The 19,735-nt window shown below is 39.1% G+C and overlaps 1 protein-coding gene across 1 annotated transcript in view; it reads right to left on the minus strand.

The window, feature by feature from the left end:
* DIP2C (disco interacting protein 2 homolog C) overlaps positions 1 to 19,735 on the minus strand; it is a 307,235-nt gene that overhangs the window by 16,707 nt on the left and 270,793 nt on the right. Inside the window, exons 32-34 of the mRNA XM_053949813.1 lie at positions 19,343 to 19,513; positions 12,442 to 12,471; positions 10,683 to 10,744 (exon numbers count right to left, since the gene is read on the minus strand). Of these exons, the coding sequence (XP_053805788.1) occupies positions 10,683 to 10,744; positions 12,442 to 12,471; positions 19,343 to 19,513 (263 nt within the window). The remainder of the gene's footprint in view (positions 1 to 10,682; positions 10,745 to 12,441; positions 12,472 to 19,342; positions 19,514 to 19,735) is intronic.

Consider the following 19,735-nt stretch of genomic DNA (forward strand, 5'->3'; position numbering starts at 1 on the left):
ATAACCCAATGTATTCAAGCCCCCTCCTTGCCCACAGTCTTTCTGTGGCAGAAAGCAACAGCCAGTGGTCCCTGGTTTCATTCCAGCCCTATTTCTTAAATTTACCTACGGACCATCATCTTACATTAAAAGTTAAGCTTGTGGGGGAAAAGTGGATATTTTTCTATCCTGCAAGATATTGATGTTTTGAAAATTTTTGAAAATTTGAAAATGGAACTGGAACAAAGAAGTTAAATATGTACAGAAGTTGTAAATAGAATCTAAAAAAAAAACACGTGGCAGGTCAGAAAAAGAGGTTATTTATGGTTAATATTTCAGGGCATTTTGTTTTGTTTGAAATTAAATGAATTAACTCTCCAAACTGAAAATTATTTCACCCACATCATGAGCAAAAACTAAAATCCTTATTGTGTTTTGACCACTTTGAAAACTTTTTCCTTAAGCTGAAAAGGATCTACCCAAACTGACTCTTCTGAATTCAACACAATGGTCTTTTACAGTGAAAAAAAAGGCCAACTACCTAATTCATTGGAAACTGTAACCAAAACCAAATTGCAAGGCAAGGAGACTTTTTATGTGGCTACATCCAGAGCACAGAGACTTCCCAGTTCTGACTCAAATCATTAAGAACTACTGCCATCAACAACACTTTTCACAGATATATCAATGTCCAGTCTGAGATGGTGCTTGGGTAAGACTTCTGGTGGGAAAGGGCTGCTGCAGCCTCTTCTCATTCTCTACAGCTAAAAGAAGGATGGGCACTGTAGGTAACAGTAGGATCCTGGCCTGGGTCAGGGCTTTTTGACATTCAAGACTGTTGGTGCATTTTCTCTTAACTCAAATAATAAAATGTTTCTATGTAAATGATTCCAGAATTAACAAGTCAACGAGCTCATTCAGCCAAAAGAGAAAATGGAAATATGGATCAAAGAACATAAGCTCTGCCTTCCCAAATGACAGGCAAATTCAAATAGCAAATCAGAAAAGTAGGAAAATTGCCTGAACAATTAGGCTGAAGGGAAACTGTAGATAATGAAGATGTTTCCCTGCATCATCCTGATTTCCTCAGACCAGATTTTCTCCTATCACATTATATATTGAAATAATGGGTAAATACAACTGAGATTGAAAAAAGGCTTTGGGATTTAGGCAAACTTTAACCAACCGAATGAACAACCGTTAAACTTTCTGTATGCTTAGGACATATTTTAATCCTGTTAATTTGATGATCAACAAGAATTAGCACTAAATCATTTCCTTTAATGCAAAGGAATCCTTCACTATAAACCTAAATTACAATTCATGTGCTAAATTCCCTGAGGCCAAAAGCTAAGATCTTCCAATCCTTCAGATGGCTGGACAAAGAAGCAGAAAAAGTTACACAATGATTTAAGACAGTTCAAAAAGCTGGAAACAAATCAAAATGGGGCAGGAACTCTGGTTCAGGAAGGGAACACTCAAAGCTTCACAGATTAAAAAAGCAATAGCAATTTTATCATAAAAGATTATGGGAATATATAAAAAAGGTAAGTAATGATTATGTTTGCTTTCAGTTTTGAAGTACTTTAAAATGTTCCGCTGCCATCACACATTAAATTTGTTTAAATTGACTTTACACATTGTTTAAAGCACAATATACAACTATTTCAAGAGACTGCAGTGGACTAAGTCTCTGGAGAATCTGGTCTCCCACCTTGCACCTCGAGCACCATCAGGTACAGCATATCCTTTCTCTGTGCTTCAGGTTCAGCTTTGCAAAACCAGGCATAAAGCTGCTCGCAGCTGTTATCTTTTTACTCAGATTACAAACCTCCCAGGACATGGTGTTTATTACTAATTGTTTCTACAGCACTTTTCATATCACAGTTGAGATCTGACAATTCTGTTTAATGCAATATGCTTTTTCTATTTTGTAACCCTTTGTCTTCCTAGTCCTAATCTCTAAAGAGACTTCACATACAGGGAAAAATTTAATTATAATGAACTTGGGAACTAAAAACATCCTGAGATAATGGAATTAGCTTATTTGTTGTTAACAAATGATGGAAATTATTTTAACATTGTTAATAAAATATTCACATTCTACATTCTCACAATGTAATCAAAGGTGGAGTTTCTGAAATCAAGTAATTTTCTTTAACCTGACCCCTTCTCTTTCTCTAACCTCCAAATTTCCTACCCATTAGCTGGCTCACCCTGCATTTTTGGGAAAGAATCTGCATAAAGTTCTCAACCAGGGACATTTCCTGTGCATGGAACACCAACACATGAAGCTATTTTCTTGGTTCAATGAAAACTGCAGATGAGCACTCAGAAGGAAAGGTCAGTGGTGCCATGAGCAGCACTGCCTTGTACACCTGCAGGCACTGGAAAGGGACTGTCCTGTCACAGGAGACTCACTGGGAACTGTGGCTGAGCTTCTTCAGACTCTGCTTATGCAAGTTCATCTTCTGCTCACAGACACTTCCACTACATGCCACACTAAAAAGGACAAGTTAGGCTTGAAGCAACATATTAAGATCCATTGAAAGGAGACATTTAAGAGGGTATTACATCTCTAACCAAATTAGTGTTGTATCCTTATATAAATAAAGAATGCTTTTACTATTCAGAGCTCTCCTTCCCAAGCCTAACCATTCCTTCAGTTTTCCTTCAGCCAAAGATTTCACTGACAACAGGAGTCAAATGAGTGCCTGAGGCTGGCAAGCTGGAGTGGGTCCCAAGGGTGACAGAGCCCATTTCCCTGGGGTGACTGGCAGCACAGCACCCTGTGCTGAATTATTTGTCACAAAAACGTGAGAGTGTGTGGCATGGCAAAAGCCCTGTTCTCCTGCAAAGGCTGGCAAGAGAAGAGGGAATGGGAAGGGGGATGGGGAACATGTAGGAAACTCCAGCTCCCATAGCACAGCACAGTCTGTGGCTAGAGCTGCAGAAGCTACAAAGCCTTGCTCCAAATCTTACATATATTCATTATTTCCCCTTCCAAAGCAGATGCCTTGTGAAATGCCCTCTAAGGCAGCAGTGTGGGAAAGCAGCACATTTTCCTCCACTGCTGAAACTGCATATGTACCCTATGCTGATCACTTGGCAATTTAAAGAATCAATGTTTAGCATTCCATTAAGATCTTCAAATAAATCTTCCTCAGAAATCTGAGCAGCCAGCTTATTTTATCTATTTCCAGCTTCCCTGAGAAGCATGATCGAAAAAGAAGGACCTGTAACACCAAAGAAAATCAGCATACTTGGAAATGGGAAATCCTTTTTTTTTTAACAGTGTCAGAAACTCTTCAGGAATAAATATGTTGGTATATTTAAATAAGTTGGAAATCTAATAAGCAGTGAAATCCCCAATATTTTTACTGAAATTTTATAATTTCAGTGAAATTGTAGTTACACTCAAAACTGCTTTGTAAAAACAAAAATGGAACCATTTTCCATCTATTTCTCTTCCAGTATGAGTTTTTAGCTGAGCTAAAAACCGCAGCTCAGCTAAAAACTCATACTGGAAGAAAGACATGCAAATGCTACTTGCAAACAGTAACACAATAACTGTACAACTGCAGTACGCCCACCTTCCTGGAAAGCTACAGCTTTTTGTTTTCCCTTTGTCTCTGTCTTACTTGGTACACAGGACAGTATTCTCTTTCCCCTAAGCCACCCACCGAAATATAACTGGAATTTCTTGATTTGTAGTTAAACTATGCTAAACCACATCCTCTCTCAAAAACCATATTTGGAGCCAACTCCTCTTGTCCTGTTCCACTAAAATAATGATAAGCTTTTCTCTTGAAGATGATTTTATCAAGGAAGAAATGGGCTTGCGTCAAGGGAGGAAATACTTCAGTGACAAGTAATCTTGCCTTAGAAAGCACAAAAGTTACTTTGTAGGGCTTCCACCCCCCTTAGTCCTTGGACATTTCTCCCTTTCTTCTGCCCTGCACAGAACTTGTGCTATGCCTGGAAACATGAGGCATCTTTAAAAGGTACATTTACTAATTTGGTTATAACTCTGGATCCTCATGGGTAAACAGTACAATTTCTTCAACAATATTTGCTCCTCTTCAGTTTCCCAGACCATCAGCTTTATTCCTAATCACTGACTATTCAGCGCAAGGAGATTAAACAAGTTGGTCTCCTGATGCAATCAGAACAGCAAGAGAGAACCTTTCCTCCTTTCTAGACAGACTGGGAGTTCTCTGAGCCAAAATTGAAAGTGTTCACATGATGCTTATCACCACAAATTAACTTTTCTTTCTGGGAGATTTGTTTCCCATAGATCAGAAACAACACCAAGGGGATTTTTGAGACAGCAGTGTTTGCAAGGCAGAAAGAAAGCACAATACTGCTAAAAGGCCAAGGCTGTATCTTCTTCTGAGGAAAAACATGAAGAAGAAGGAGGGTTTTGCCAGTACCATGACAAACAGCTTATACTCACAAATAAGATTCTGAAAGTTAATAGGCAAAATGCCTAAAAGCCAGGCGGATCTACAAAGACTCCTCAAAACCAAACAGCATCATTTCTTTTTGTACTTAAATCTTTGAAGGACTCAGGTTTTATTTTAAAGACCTCAGGCCCTTCTCTCAGCTGAGTTACTTCTACTGACTCCATAGGGGTGAAAATCTTTTCACTTTCATGAAAAAACTATTTCTGTGATAACAGAAAAAAATTCCAAACAGCTAAAGCAACAGACAATTATAAAAAATTATGGGTGATGTGTGGAACTTGGAATTGGAGCCACCCATATGTGAATATCCCTGAAGCTCAGGGTGACAGGACTGGCACTGCTGGAGGTAGCACTTGACAATTCCATTGGCAAAATGAGCTTATTGTGTCCAAAGCACTCTGAGGACAATGACATGGGAGGTCTGTTTTGAACAGTTCACCAAGTAGGTGGAACTTTACCCCTCAAAACAACCCATGCCCCTCTGCCTACAGAATCTCACTGCAAGGGAAATGCTGGCTGGGTGTCACAGAGGGTAGTGATGGATTTTAACCACCCCTTTGGACCCCACACAGTGAACAGCTGAGGACTTTGATTTTCTCTAACCTGTGAGTGGGCTCTGTATGCTGTTACCCATTGCAGGAGCTGGAAAAGCCCTGCTCCCCCCAGCACCAAGGGAGTACTCCTCCAAGCTTCTCTTTTGCTACCATTGGCCAATGGCTTTCAAATACGTTTAATCAATTGAATTTGTACAAAAGGTAACTATTTCACTGTCACTTGCTATTAGCAAGTCTCCTGACACACCTCCCCGTGTGTGTTCTCCCTCCTGTGTGAATATAAAATGGTTCCACTCCACACTATGACTGCTACAGAGCACTGCTGGGGCTACAGCTCAGCTAAAAACTCAGCTAAGGAGTTCTTTTGTGTGGTAACCCTTTAATAAAAGTATTTTTCAAGGTAGATGGAGAAGTGTTTGAGAATAAGGGAAAAAAACTCCTGTGGCTTTGCTGTTTGGTATTACCCCAAACAATGTATACATAACCTGAAAGTTTCAGTAAAATGCAGAGAAGAATAAACAATCGACAGCCATAATAAAAGGCTATTTTTCTGCTCCTGCATGAAGTCTGAAATGCTGGAATATATTAAAATGAAGCCAAAGCCTTTACTGATTCCTTTCGACAGAGCCTGGATTTCAGACTGGGCTCAGTGTATAAGTAATCTATAAAAATAAATCCTAAGTAACTGTTTTCTCATTTCTTTGAAATGCTACAAGTGTTCCCTTTTTTTCTTGAGAAATGAGATTCAGAATTTCTATTCTGAAAACACGTTTGTCAGGAAGACAATGTCTGAGCAAGTCTGAAGGAAGTTCAGAGAACTCTGAATGCTCTTGGAATCCAAAACAAAAAGTAAGACTTGCTAATTATTGGTAGTACAACACACAAATAACCTCCTAAGAAATGGAGTCTGCTAATGACAGACTAAGTATATACAAGGTAATTTTTTTAAAGAGCTACATTAATTTGCATCGCTCTCCGAAGATGTCAGTGGCCACATGGGAAAAGACACCTATTTTGTACAGCTCCACAGACTGCTTGTTTAATAAAGAGGGTAATAACTGGAACCCACATAGATCTTTGTACTTCTGGTCTGTTTGGCAATATCCCGCACCTGGATTTGAGTCCCTCTTTGGTGCCAGCTGCCTCACCATGTCTGTCTATCCCAGCAGCTCACCATTACATGTAGCTCAAAAGGAGCTAAACCACAAAAGAGTTTAATAAATTAATTTTTTCATCTTTATTACCCTACAGACTTAACTAGATGAAACTGAATAATTTAAAAGATCATTTAATGCACCTATTATTTCACCACAGGGTATACTGAAGTTTGGAGACAGGATAAGAAGGACATGATGGGAAAGGATGTGTGAAACTAGAGATGGCATCAAATAAAAAAAGAAAACAGTGTTTACCAGCACTGGCTGAAAGTCTTCATTCTTGCCCAGTTTGATGCAAAATGTCAATGCAGTTCAATAAACACTTTAAATGCAATTTGTAGTCAAAATAATGGGGAACTGTCTATGAAAATGCATGCAAAATGGTATCTAAATCTTCATCAATACATTTGTGACTTGGTTAGTGGCTCTCTCCCCCTGGGAGTCTAAGTCTCCACTACATCAAAGCTCATAAGTTGTCATTGAACAAGAAGACTGGTGACATTTTTATCTGCTTTTGAGGGTAGACAGATTGCAATGAATATGTTTCCTTTTACTTTTCTTATCCTTTTAAAAATAAACTTCAATATCGAAGTAGATCTTTCCTGGCCCCACTTAAGGCAGAACAGAGGTTTTCACTTTTTTTTTTTAATGGATAAGGTTTTGATATAGAAAAGAATATTAAGATGTAAGGGGATGTTTATCTTTACAGGATTTGCATGAAGTTTCAACTTTAGGAGAAGATCAATGATGCCTCTCAGCTGTCACCAGATGGATCCTTCAGCTCACTATTTAAAATTTCTGACGAAATTCTCTGTAAGACATTTAGAATATGAAAGATACAGATACCCAGGAAAAGAAATTCCTACATTAAACATTTGAGAAACAATTCAAAGCAGTCAAAATATGTCAATATTTTTAATGTAATTTTATTTCTAATTCATACCTGCTAGTTTCAAATTCAAGGTAATTTCAAAATATGTATTATCAGATTAAAAGAGTAACATTTTGAAAACAGCTTTGAATGAGTCTAAAAAGTATGGTTTAGGATGTTTACAAATATATTGAAACATTTGAGAATCCAGCCTGACCTGCTGCAGAACACTTGAAAATATTTTTGCCCTGTTCATGGGAAAGAAAGATTTATTTTTATTTATTCTCAGATTGATGAAATGGCTTGTTTTGCCAATAAATATTTTTTCTGCCAAAAACTAAGCTGCTGTTAAGGATGAAGAAGCTGTGAAATTTTTATTTTAATATCAGAATTGTGGTTTTTGCTGGACATTTTATAAACACAAGTACGTATTGTTTTAGAACATTCCAGACACAAGGGATGCTTGGGCTTCAAATTTACATATTTACTGGTACCAAAGGATGCAAAATTGCAAAAGCCACCATCTTTCAAGTATATGGTATTTTGGCATGATGAGAAAAGGCTCTCTCTCTCACTCTCTCCCTTTTTTATCTTCCAAGCACTTCTCAGCTTTTAGCATATTTAGGCACCTTGTGCTTAACCACCTGAAAAGCTTTCTGAGGAGTGCATGACCAGTTAAAAATATGATGGAACAGTCTGACAACCAGGTCTTTAGAAGCAGGACAAGAGTATGTATATATTTATTCAATTTATTTTCCTTTTTTTGTGGGGGAAGGGGAATGAAATGGCTTTCCCAGAGGCAGAGAAATGCAGCAAGGAGCTGAGCGGGTGCTCCTGCCTGGAGCTCTGCTGCCCGTCCCTCCCTGGGGATGCCCTGGGCATGTGGCCATGGCCTGAGCTGCACAGGGAGGCAGCAGCCAGGAGCCTCTGTGCTGTGCTGGGAAGCATTAATCCACCTACTCTGTCCTTTGGACCCGAGTTAACCTCTGTGGTGTCTGTAAACTGCACTGCTCTGCACTGCAGGGGCACATCACCCACCTGGTAGATAACTCAGGAGTCTTCTGGTTTTTATTAAAAGTATCTGTGGGACTTGCCTGTCTTTGCTCACTCTTTTCTCAGGCCACCCTAAGGACATCCTGATTTGTAGAAAATCAGTAAAATATCAAGTACAATGATACTGATATCCTGTCACCACCAGCAAGCCAGAGCTGTATATTCTTGCTTTTTGTGTTACTCAGATTCCAAAAATAGGTGTCTAATGCCATTTGAGACAGCTCAGGGTGCCTGAGAACTTACAAACACAACGTGACTCCATGTGAGATGCTACTTGAGAAGCTGGAGCACCTAGAACTGCACTAGATGCTCACAGCCAGGCAGTCAAACCTTCTTCCAGTGTCAGAACTGATGCCAGTCACTGACCAAGTGGTCAGTGTATCATCCTTTGATACAAGTTTCCTGAACCTCCAGGTGAGCCCACTACTATGGCCAGAGTTCCAGCAGCTAAACCTAAGCTGTTAGCTCAAAACCACTCAGGGACACACACAAAAAGGTGCTTGAAACCTTCCACCCTGACCTAAGAAGCAAACCCTCCAAATCCAGGGGGAGCTGCGAGGAAAGAAACATCTAGTTAGGTTGAACAACCACCCCTAGATCTCTACACAGATTCTACCTAGCACAAGTATTTTGACCTAAATGCCTACAAGAAAATGACATTTTCATAAGCTGTAAAGTGTGCAAGCACGTAATTACCAGATGAGCTTGAAATAGTTGTATTGAAACTGATTATTAATTTTTATGGATGTGAACAGGATTTGAATAATCTCAGAGAGATGAACTACAGCTGTTTTTTGAAGCAACTAGAGTGTGTTATCATGCCAAGGAAAAAAAATAGTCAGTCTGTTTCAGATCCCAAAAAATATCTTCTAAAGTATAAATTATGAAAAACCTTTCCTCACATTAAGTGTACAGTGTAAAATGTTCATATTGTTGGGGGACTGGCTGGCCTGCCAAGACTCTGTGGGTTCCTACTCTATGGTCTCACAGATATTTACAGGGATCTTTCAGATAATGCTAAGTAATAGGGACATTCAGTTCCACTAAAATGGTTAGAAACAGCAAGTGTGAGGAGACTTTGTCAAATAGAGTTGTTTACTCCCTTAATTTATGACTCACTAATCTAATTCCAAATTCTGCAGGACTGGGTAAATGAGGCACAACCTTAAACCATCAAATTAAAATCTGCATTACCACTCTAAGAGAACCAGCTCTAAAGACCATCTTTCATGTTCTGTAGAACTAGTCACTAAATATAAATTGACACACTGCAAAGCCTGATCTTGGTAATGATGCCTACTTCTCAATGACATGCTAAGGCAGGGAAACAGTATGCCCCTGGTTTATACAACTTTCATGAAGAGTAAATCTTAATTCCTCTCTCTAAACATATTTTTTTTTATTATTTGTAATTTTTACTGACTGTGAACATTACATTCTCTTCCTACAGAAAAGGCCTTTTTTTTTTTTTTTCTGGGTTCAGTATGACCATGGACTCTGTCTCTACACTACTGCACTTGCTGGGCCAGGAACACCAAATTTCTGTGGCTGGGTAATGCAGACAGTAGTGTCCCAAAGGACAGATCAAACCTAAGTGTTATTATTGGAATCATTGTGTGCAAAAGGAATAAAGAAATCATGAGTCAACATCTTGCAGCTCCTTTCTTCTACCTGCCAAACTCCATGTGCAACAAGAAAATACCTACATGTCTCTCTGACCTAACTACCCAGTGGTAATTTGGGCCTGCAGTGCCCTGAGGTTTGTACTTTGCAAACTGAACTGGTCACTTTGATAGAGCCAAAGTTGGGGGGCAAATTCTCTGTTACATTTTTAAGAAGGATGAAAGGAAAACAACAAAGAAACTCCCTATTTGGATAATGATTTTTATAAGGGAACCAGGACTGTTAATTAAATGTTCACCTTTTCCACAGGTCATAGAAAACGTCTTGGTTTGTTACAGTTCTGTAAAGAGACTCATGACAAGTGAGTATGTCATGACTCATGAAATATATGTGCATGGGTATTTTTTAAAACAACACCTGAGATCTCAAGCTTGCCTCCAACCACTAAATGATAAATTTTATCTCTCACTCCTTGTATACATATCTAACACTCAAGATGGAACTGAAAAATACCCAGAATTACAGAATGTGGTTGCTCATAGTGGCTGAAGCAAATAATCCATCCCCTCACAGTCCTGCAGCATTAAGAATTGCAGCAAACCCCACCATGATCTCCTGGCAGGCAAAGAGCTGCCAAGCCAGGAGAAACACCTCTGTGAAGCTAAAAGGCCCAACAGGACTCCAGTTTGTGGGGACTGGCTAGGCTGCACCACCTGAATACAAGTGTCATGAAATCCTGATGGCAATAAAGACAAGGAATCTTGTTACTCGTTGCTGTAGTGATGTCAGATGCCTCAGTTTTATCCATGGTAAAATTAATTAACCATTATAATGTGTGTGTCTGCTGGGTGGTAGGAGTCAACACAAATTATTTATTATTGCAATGGTTTCCAGGGTCCGTGGGGTGTGCTGTAAGCAGTTTACTTGCTAGAAACTGTTAATTGTGTGTATTAGAGAAAAAGAAAAAGGTGGTTCCGACCTGTCATGCCTCAGTGCCCTCATATCAACATACACTGTGGTGGGATCTGGTCCAGATGTTCCCTGTAAACAACAACATCAGCTAATCAGAACATGAGGGCTGGGAGGAGAAAAGAGTTTTACCCCCAGATAACCAAACATTTATTTCAGTGCTAATTATGCTAATCAAATGACAAGTTATATTTAAGGTATTCATCAATCAAAGCTCAGCTTTACAGAATCAGAACAAGCACTGGAAAAATACCTACCATCAGGTACTTGTCACCTTGGGAGTTCAGAAAAACATCAAGCAGTCAGACTACTTAACCAACACATGTCAACAGAGGTTTTATTTGCTACAAAAGGCCAAGTAATCAGCACATGGATACATACAAAAATGTTAAACACATTTTGCCATATAAAGGAAGGCGGAAATTGCTGAGGAGACACAGTTTAATGGCAGAAGCACATGGTCAGGAATGTGAAGCATGGTTTACTGAGAGTCTTCCATACATGCAACAGAGAATATACTTGAAGCTAAAGATAGTAAAGGTAGCACGCATGACATGAACCAATCTGGACTGAAGGTCTGTTAAGCAATTATTCTGATCCTTTTCAGTCTTCCACTGCATAATTTAAACTCTTGCTTTATGTCACAATATTTAGTTACTTGAAAAGAGTCAGACTAATTTTAGTTTCCTTTCATGCAGAGATGATGCAGTCTTTAGGCCTTTCCACCCACAGCTTTTCTGCAGTTTTGCAGCCTGCTATGATCTGCCCTTATCCAAAACTTCAAACTCATCACCACTGAACATCATGTGAATTCTCAATGCTCCAGGCTAGGGCTCTCTTCTCCGCTGCAGACCTCATGCTACTGCTAAGCACAAAGCTAGAAGAAAAGCACAACTTCATTCTGGAACACTGGCACGTTGGAAATTTTCTTTTCAGCAGAGGAATTCTCCTAAACCTGGTAAACTCCAGATGCACAAACTCCTTTAGCAGTTATTTAGATGTCTACTACTTAAACCAGCAGGCAACATGAACTCCTAGTGATTTCTGTCCCATTTGAGATGCATTGTAGAGTATAATTCTTCACATTAGGAATGTCTAGGGCTAAATTTTACATTTCTGCAACGTTGGCTGATTGTTCCACAGTTTTTTGAGCACTAAAAGTTGCAACCCAGACTCACAAATAGCCAGTTTTTGTATCTATGAGGGAGAAGTGTTACCACTACCAATTGATACTTACTGGACAGGTACTGATCATCACCCACCACCAGAGGAGAACAGCAGTAATAGAGCTGCACATGCATGTTAGCCTCTTTAGCTTGTTATACACAATACAAGGTACAATATCCTCTCTAGCTATTAACGACACGATTTTCAGTCTACTGCTAAACTCAGCAGTGTAACAGACTAGTGCTGAGTGGAGAACTTATTTGAAATATAGAAAATGTTGAAAAGAAAAAAACAAAACCAAGGAAAAATTGGTTATCTTTAAAAATAAAACTAAAGCTGATTTGATTTGTAAAATAATGGAAACAGTCAAGTTTGAAAATCAAAGACGATCACTATGGCATTTATTATTTTCAGCATGAATGAAATAATTACAGCGGACATCTAATGTTTGATGAAACCTGCATCCAGATAAAGCTATACTGGACTTATTTATAATTTTATAGAAGGATCTGAAAATCCTCAAATCTCCATACTCAATTTCTAGTCTGTCCCACTGTTGGAAGCTGATAGGTGGGTATTGAGGGAACATGAAAATCCCCTACCTGCTCGGCCAGCTTCCCCAGCCTGTGAGGCTATAGCAGCAGGAATAGCAGGGATGAGGGAGAGAAGGAAAGAAGGTAACACAAGACAAAAATAATAATAAAAAATGGGAATGAAGGGTGGGAGAAACAAAAGAGGAGAATGCAAAAAGCAGGGAGTAAAATAAAAAGAAAAACAATGTCAAATACAGGAATTTTACAAATTAACCATTATACCATTAAAGGTTAAAAAAAGTAAAAAATGAGGTGTCAACATTTTAGTAGAGCAACAGAAGAGACAGCTGTAGACTGCTAACCTTGGACAAACAGATTTAAATGGTTTTAGGACACTACAGACAATGTTGTTAGTGGAAAACACGTGTCTAGCATACTGATTTTTTTTTGTTTGTTTGTTTGGTTTGGTTTGGTTTGGTTTGGTTTGGTTTGGTTTGGTTTGAAGTCATTAAACATTATGGCCCTCCTATTTTAATGCACTTTATTCAATTGAGAATTCAGGTCTGCCATTTAACAGAAGTTTGCAAGTAATGTCCTCTGGAAATCAAAAGTGAACTTTAATTTTGGAAAAAAAAAATATTTAGTATACAACAGAGAAAGATACTTACACCTTCTTGCATACAGATTAACCTGATCCTAAAGCGAAATAAAATCAAGGCTTGGTGCATAATCTAACTACTGGAAGTTCATAAAGAAATGGAGTAACTTCAGAGCCCAAGAAGTCTTCATTCCTATTTGTTATGGTAAACAGTGTAATATGTACAAAGAACAGTAAAATGTAAAGTTGATAAAAATCCATCAGCTCTCCCCCATGACTGATAACTCAGCAAAGAGATAAAAAATCCTCAGTGGTGACTAGTCCTAAGGCACTACTATCACGTGGAGTATCTAACACCAGATGGCTGCTGTGGGATTTGCCCTATGACTTGTGAAAACAAGCAGCTCTGAAAGCCCTGGCATCCCACATTCCTCTCACCAGACTTCTGAATGCCAGCAGAGTTAAAGACTGCAGGAAGCTGCCACAGCAGCACCTTAAGACAGGTCTATTTTGGATGCAAAGGAAGATGAAACATTTAACAAAAATATGATGGATCACTGATGCCCCAAAATGGTATTATTAATAATCCAGGCTGAACACTGCAGTGAAACTGCAAGAAAGCAGGAGAATTACTGAAATCCAGCAGTTATATAATTAATTGCCTGTGACTATACTGCAGGTGCAGAAAGGACTTTGAGAGTACCAGAGTCTCATATGGCTTTTAACTATGGAACGGCTTGAGAAACAGCAGCTGAATTATCAGCAATGTCCTTCTGTGGCCAGTTGCAGCTGAAATACTCTGAAAAGTATTTCAAAGGAAGCAGAGTCTAAGCCAAGACCAGAATGACTGACTCAATTTGTCTGTGCACATTTATTTTGAGAGACAGAGATAGAGAGCATCTGTTATGCTGGTAACAGGAAAAAAAACAGCACAACTTCTGGAGTATCTGATATTTACTTAGGATATGCCTGGTAGTGTTCAAGAAAACATAATGGGACATGCAGAATTTTCTGTCTGAAAATGGGCCTATCGTAAGTCACATCTCTTGGATTAAATAAATCTCTGCCCATGCACAGGCTGCCACTGGTGAACCATCCATCTGAGCAAATCTCAGCAATAGACGAGGCTTTTATTCTCTGGGAAAACACTGCAGGTCAGAACTGCTTGAAGCACCACCCCAAAAAGTCAGCTGTAAGGCTGACCACATGCCAGGACTCAGTGCAAACCTAATCTCCACTCAAGTTAAAGGTCAAGCTGCATGTTCTCCCCTACTTCCCTCTCCAGAGTTAAAAAAACAGGAACTAGGCTATCAAAAATCATAAGAATTTAAAAGTAACTGTTTTTTTGGGTTTTATTTAACTGCCTAAGGATGTGGCCTCAGTGTTTACTCCAAGTCTGCTTCTGTTCCAGCAATGCTCAGAAAAGGAATTTTTGGTGGGCACTTGGCAATGTCACCTACGCAAGCACAGCAGCTGGAGCTGTGAAAAGAACTTCATGGCATGACTCACAGCAAAGGTGGGAAAACAGAATCCGAGGGGGCTCACCCTGAGCTGTAGTACATTGCTAAGTGTGAATCATACCTCTGACACAGTGCATGGTCTCCTGTGGCACTCTTTGCAGACCTACCCTTTATTACTTTTAATATGGAAGATCCTCAGGGAGTGTGATCTATCACTAAGTAAAAAGAAATATTAACTTTATGCCCTAAACTGAGTAACAAAGATTCCTTTGCTAGACAGTGAGGAAAGGGTCCATTTCATGTAACTTCAGCCATTAGAGAAGAAAGTGTGCAGTATAAGGTAGGAAGGATCTCCTGATGGTGATGGATCCCATCCCCAGATGGGCACCTGAAATGTCTCTTGAAATATTTCTGTGATTCCACTGACTATTGATGGATGTGGGATAACTCACTTAACCTTGCAGTCTCAGTTAGAGGAGATAGAAAAGCAGCAAGACGAATCCTGCTCTCCTTAGCTTGGACAGATTTGTTAGCACATTTTCAGGGTTAACTAAGGAAAATTAACAACTTCTAGAAGTTTTCCCTCAACTGAAATTGAATAGCAGGTTGAATAAAATGAAAATATTTATTCCAAGTGTTTAAATGGAAATCAGCTAAAATCCTAGAGAACCATCTGTGCTGTTGTAAGAAACCAGCTACTTTTCATATCTATTTCTCTCTCTCTCTCTCTCAAATGCTGAGGCTAGTTAATGAGAATTAAAATATGTGAGATTCAATCTTTTCATCTCACTAATCCCTAGGCCATTATCTGTGACTATACAGCCATAAAAGGTCAGATATTAATAGCATTTAAGTGCCTAAAGATGGAGAGAATTATTTATTTTCAAAAGCACATCTCTAGAAATCTAGTCTGCAATGACTACATCAAAGGAAACATACTAAATTTGCTCTCAGTTTGAAAGGAAATGAATACAAATGACAATTCATTAGTCTGTCAGTTATCACAGCCCGGAAATTAAGATAATTTGGTAGACTAAGATTATTTTGTACCAAAGAGATTATCACAATGATTTCTTTTTCAAGGTAATTTTTAATAAAAAGTTAAATTCTTCTATACACACACAGACACACAGAATCACACACACATAGATACACCCACAGGTACAGGTACATATACAACTTCCTCCTCTTCTTTTTGGAGAGGTGAACTGTAAAAGCTTTCTGGAAGAATCATGAAACCTTTCCCTTTAAACATTTGAGTCTTAGATTTGTCCACAAAATTGGAAATCAAGAAGGTATCAAAGATAATATCCAAGTTGTATTAGAGGTAGCCCACAAAGAAACCTGGATAAGGGTCAGTAGCTGAATCCTGAGATATGTTTAGTAAGGTGATTAGTAGAAGCATATTTTAGAAACATATTTTGTTTAGAAACATATTTTGTTTAGAAACATATTTTGTTTAGAAACATATTTTAGAAGCACTGCAGACCAGACTGGATCACCATTATCCCTGTGAATAATGGAACCACGTGCTGATCTCATAGATGACATAACTTGGAAGAAAAAAAGCAAAGGCAGATGCTATTGACTCAGATATCTTGAGAAGTAGTTTTATGCAGTGTGAAGAATCCAGAAATCATAACCCATTTCTGGAACATATTGGAGACAATGCTAATTGCAGGAATACTGAAGAAGAGGGATTAAAATTTAATTTGTTTCTCAGCTGAGAAAACAGAATAGCCCACAAGCTATTCTGGAATACCACTAGCCATAAAGTTCCAGACAATTTGGAAAGAGCATTCAATCTAATTCAGTATCCAGTCCCTGGCAATGTCTACTGCCAGATGCTTCAAAACACGTAAGTCTCTATCTTTGTAGCCTCCACCAAAATGACATGTTTTGTGGTGACAATTGCAAGTAAAACCTTTAGTAATTTTTCAAACACCTCTAAAACTTGCCAAACAAGCCTCAGCTCAAATGCTTCAAAAACAATTCTGCTTGGGAGCAGAATTGCTCTGTTGCTACATATAGCCTGTCCTGAAGTGGCTTTTCTCCATTCCAGCCACATCACTCTCCAGACAGTGTTTGGCTTTTAGTTTGTCCTATGGACTGAGATGCCACATCTTAGTAGAACTCAACAAAGCCTGATATTAAGCTATACAATCAGGCAGGCTGTTTAACCATCTCACTCAAGGCTCTCATTCTGTGCTGTTCCTAAATCCATAGGCACTATTATTAACAATATTCCTTCAGAGATTTAGCCACTTTTACAGTTTGATTCAATGACTTCTTCAAGAATTTCTGTAAAGAATCTTCAGCTAAGGAGTTAGCACAATCAAAAGGCAGATATACATAGTCAAGCCATAATCCAGCCTAACTTCTTTCTCTGAGTGTAGCCAGCTTTCCTGCATGTTTGCAGTGGGTTGACCCAGTCAGCAGCTCAGGACTCACCCAACTCCCTCTGGGACAGGGAAAGCATAGGAAGAGCAAAAGTGAGAAAATGCACAGGTCAAGATGAAGACAGTTTAATGAGAGAAGGAAAGAGAAAAACCCAAGTGAAGCAAAAGCAATCATTCATCACCCCCTTTGAACAGAATGATGCCCAGGCAGTCTCTGAGCGAAGGCTGCTCTGGAAGACCAACCACCCTTTTTCTTTAATGCTGAGCATGACATTATGTGGTATGGGATATTCCAGGTCAGCTGGGGCAGATTTCTTGGCTATGCCCCTTCCCAGCTTCTTTCTCCTCCAGCCTGCTTGCTGGAGGGCAGTGGGGTGATGGTGCAGGGGACACAGAGAGAAATGGGGACAGCCCTGATGCTGTGCAGGACTGGTCAGCATGAGCCCAGCCACTGGTGTGCTCCCAACACTGTTCAGTCACAAATAAAAAAGAGCTCCACACAGGGTGCTATGAAAAACATTAAATTCCAGGCAGAACAAGCACAATATTACTTCCAACAGGCCACACTTTGATATTGCACCTGGCTTACTGCTCCTTAGTGTTCTCCCCTGATTTTATTATTTGTCCTGAATTAAGGACTTATCAGTGAAGCAACCACCATGAACCATCCAGAAGTTGGTGCTTGTCTAAAATGGAGATTTTAATTAGTGGCAAGCAAACTTCTGCAGCTAAAAATTTGCCCTTGTAATCTAAAGTATCCTTCATGTCTGGTCTCTCCAAGGACCAGAAGCCAGAGGAGTTGTGCTGTCTTTCAGAACCAGCTCCACCACAGCTGCTGGGAGAGCTGACAGACCCCATCCTGATCTGTTTCCAATGAAGGTATGTCATCTCTTCCCTGATTCCCCTCCTTTCTAAAACTTTTTTATTCCTGGAGAATATTTATGGCAGCAATTACAGAATGGCAAGCCAAACAACTCCACCTCTGGGCAACAGAATGACTTTTAACCCTGCTCAGCTTTGCCTTGTCAAATGATTGACAGTAATAACTAAAGACACCCTAGGGATGTAGGGATCCTCTGCTGCAGAAAGAGAGAAAGCAAGCAGTACTGTGGCACACCTCCTTGTATTCATATCCTGGTAACATTGCAAAGGGCAAGAGGCTAAAGCAGGCACAGACATACTGCTCTGTGCTGAACCCATAACCTCAATTTGTCAGTTTTCTGTATTAAAAAATATTTACATTTACAGTCAGAAAAGGAATAGCAGATTCTTATTTGCAGTGTCACTGAGAAGATTTGCTCTGACTTCCACACCAAAGCAGATACCCATGTGATCTTCATGAGAAATCCTTCACATAAACCAGGGGCAGCTGCCAGGTTTGAAATGCAAGATGGACCACAGAGTACAGGCAACTCCTACTGAGGACACAGTGACTTTGAAGAGGTTAGAGACATGGCACATGACCAAATGGATATGGAACTTCCCAGCCAGAGCAGCTGCTGATGCAGAAGATTATTCTTTTAGTATTAAAAAGGTTATTAAATTAGAAAACATATTACATCTGAGTTGGACACCTATGGTATTATTACAGGAATAATATGTGCAACTCTGAAACCAGATTTGGAAGGACGGAAAGAGATCAAGAGTCACAAAAATGAGACAGAGATCAGGAAAGCATGTATTAAGATTCTTTATCTATTTATCAAAATTAAGATGTGTATTAGATGCATGACAGAAATAAGATTCTTATTCTAGAATAAAAAATGTCTGGATTTAATGCCAGATGATTTTAAACTGGAAATAAGGTGAAATTAATTAAAAATGTAACATCCTAAAAAAAGGCAAGTTAACTTTCATCACATGAAGTCCTCAAAGATAAAATACTATACTCTAGATCAACCTAATTTGCTTGGTGCAGTTATCACTGGTTGAAAAACTAGATGCTATTCAGAAATTCAGACCAGATAGCTACAGTGTTCCATCAGTCATTAAAATCACAACTCAGTAAAGATTCCTGGAGAATGCACATTACATCCTGTATTATCCTTGGGACTTTTCTTCTGATTAGAGGATCAAAACAGAAGAGATATAGCAAAATAATTTTCCTTGTGTGCAGAAAATATCTACCTAGTTAAACAGGTAATGGTTGGAAGTATTTTATGAACAGAAGGAATCCATTTTGTAACACACTGAAGTAAACACTTGGAAACTGTCGTTTACATGACATGATTACATACTGGCTCTGGAGTACAGAGTACACGTTCTGTCACTGTCAGGTGCTTTTCTAATTGCTGTATTCATGGGCAGAATAAATGCTATGATTGCAACATGAGAGGAATGAATTGTTGACAAAGTAACAGAAATTTACTACCTGTGTATGCAAGAACATTAAGTACTACATGCATTTTCTTAGTATCTCTATGACCAAACAGCCAAAGGAAATACAATGAATGCTTCTTACTGAAAACCATTTCCTTAAAACAACTTTAGACTTAAGGAGTGAAAAATCTTACCTGCAAGCATATTGCCAGGTTTACTCTACAGCCAAGTGATGTGCTGACAGCCCGTGGATGGAGACCCAGGTCTTTAAATAACTTTGAAAATGACTGAGTAAGAGCTATCCGAGGTCGTTCTTCAGCCACTACTACACATGTCCGTACACGTGAAAGGTCCAGTCCCCTTGCCTAAAAAGAAGTCAAAATGTAACAAAGGCCTCAAATGGGCAGGTTTAATGCAAAACAGAAGTTCTTAAGTGTATTATACAGGTGATATGATTCAAGAGGAGCAGCAGAACAGAGGCTAAGGTATCAGTACAATTTCCATTTTTCCTGGAGGCCAGATGGCCAGATGACACTCTAATAGCTGAAGAAGCACATACTTGCTTGTCATCTCAACATTAGCACATA

The sequence above is a fragment of the Vidua chalybeata genome, chromosome 1 (genome assembly GCF_026979565.1).
Source record: "Vidua chalybeata isolate OUT-0048 chromosome 1, bVidCha1 merged haplotype, whole genome shotgun sequence".
Taxonomy (NCBI): domain Eukaryota; kingdom Metazoa; phylum Chordata; class Aves; order Passeriformes; family Viduidae; genus Vidua; species Vidua chalybeata.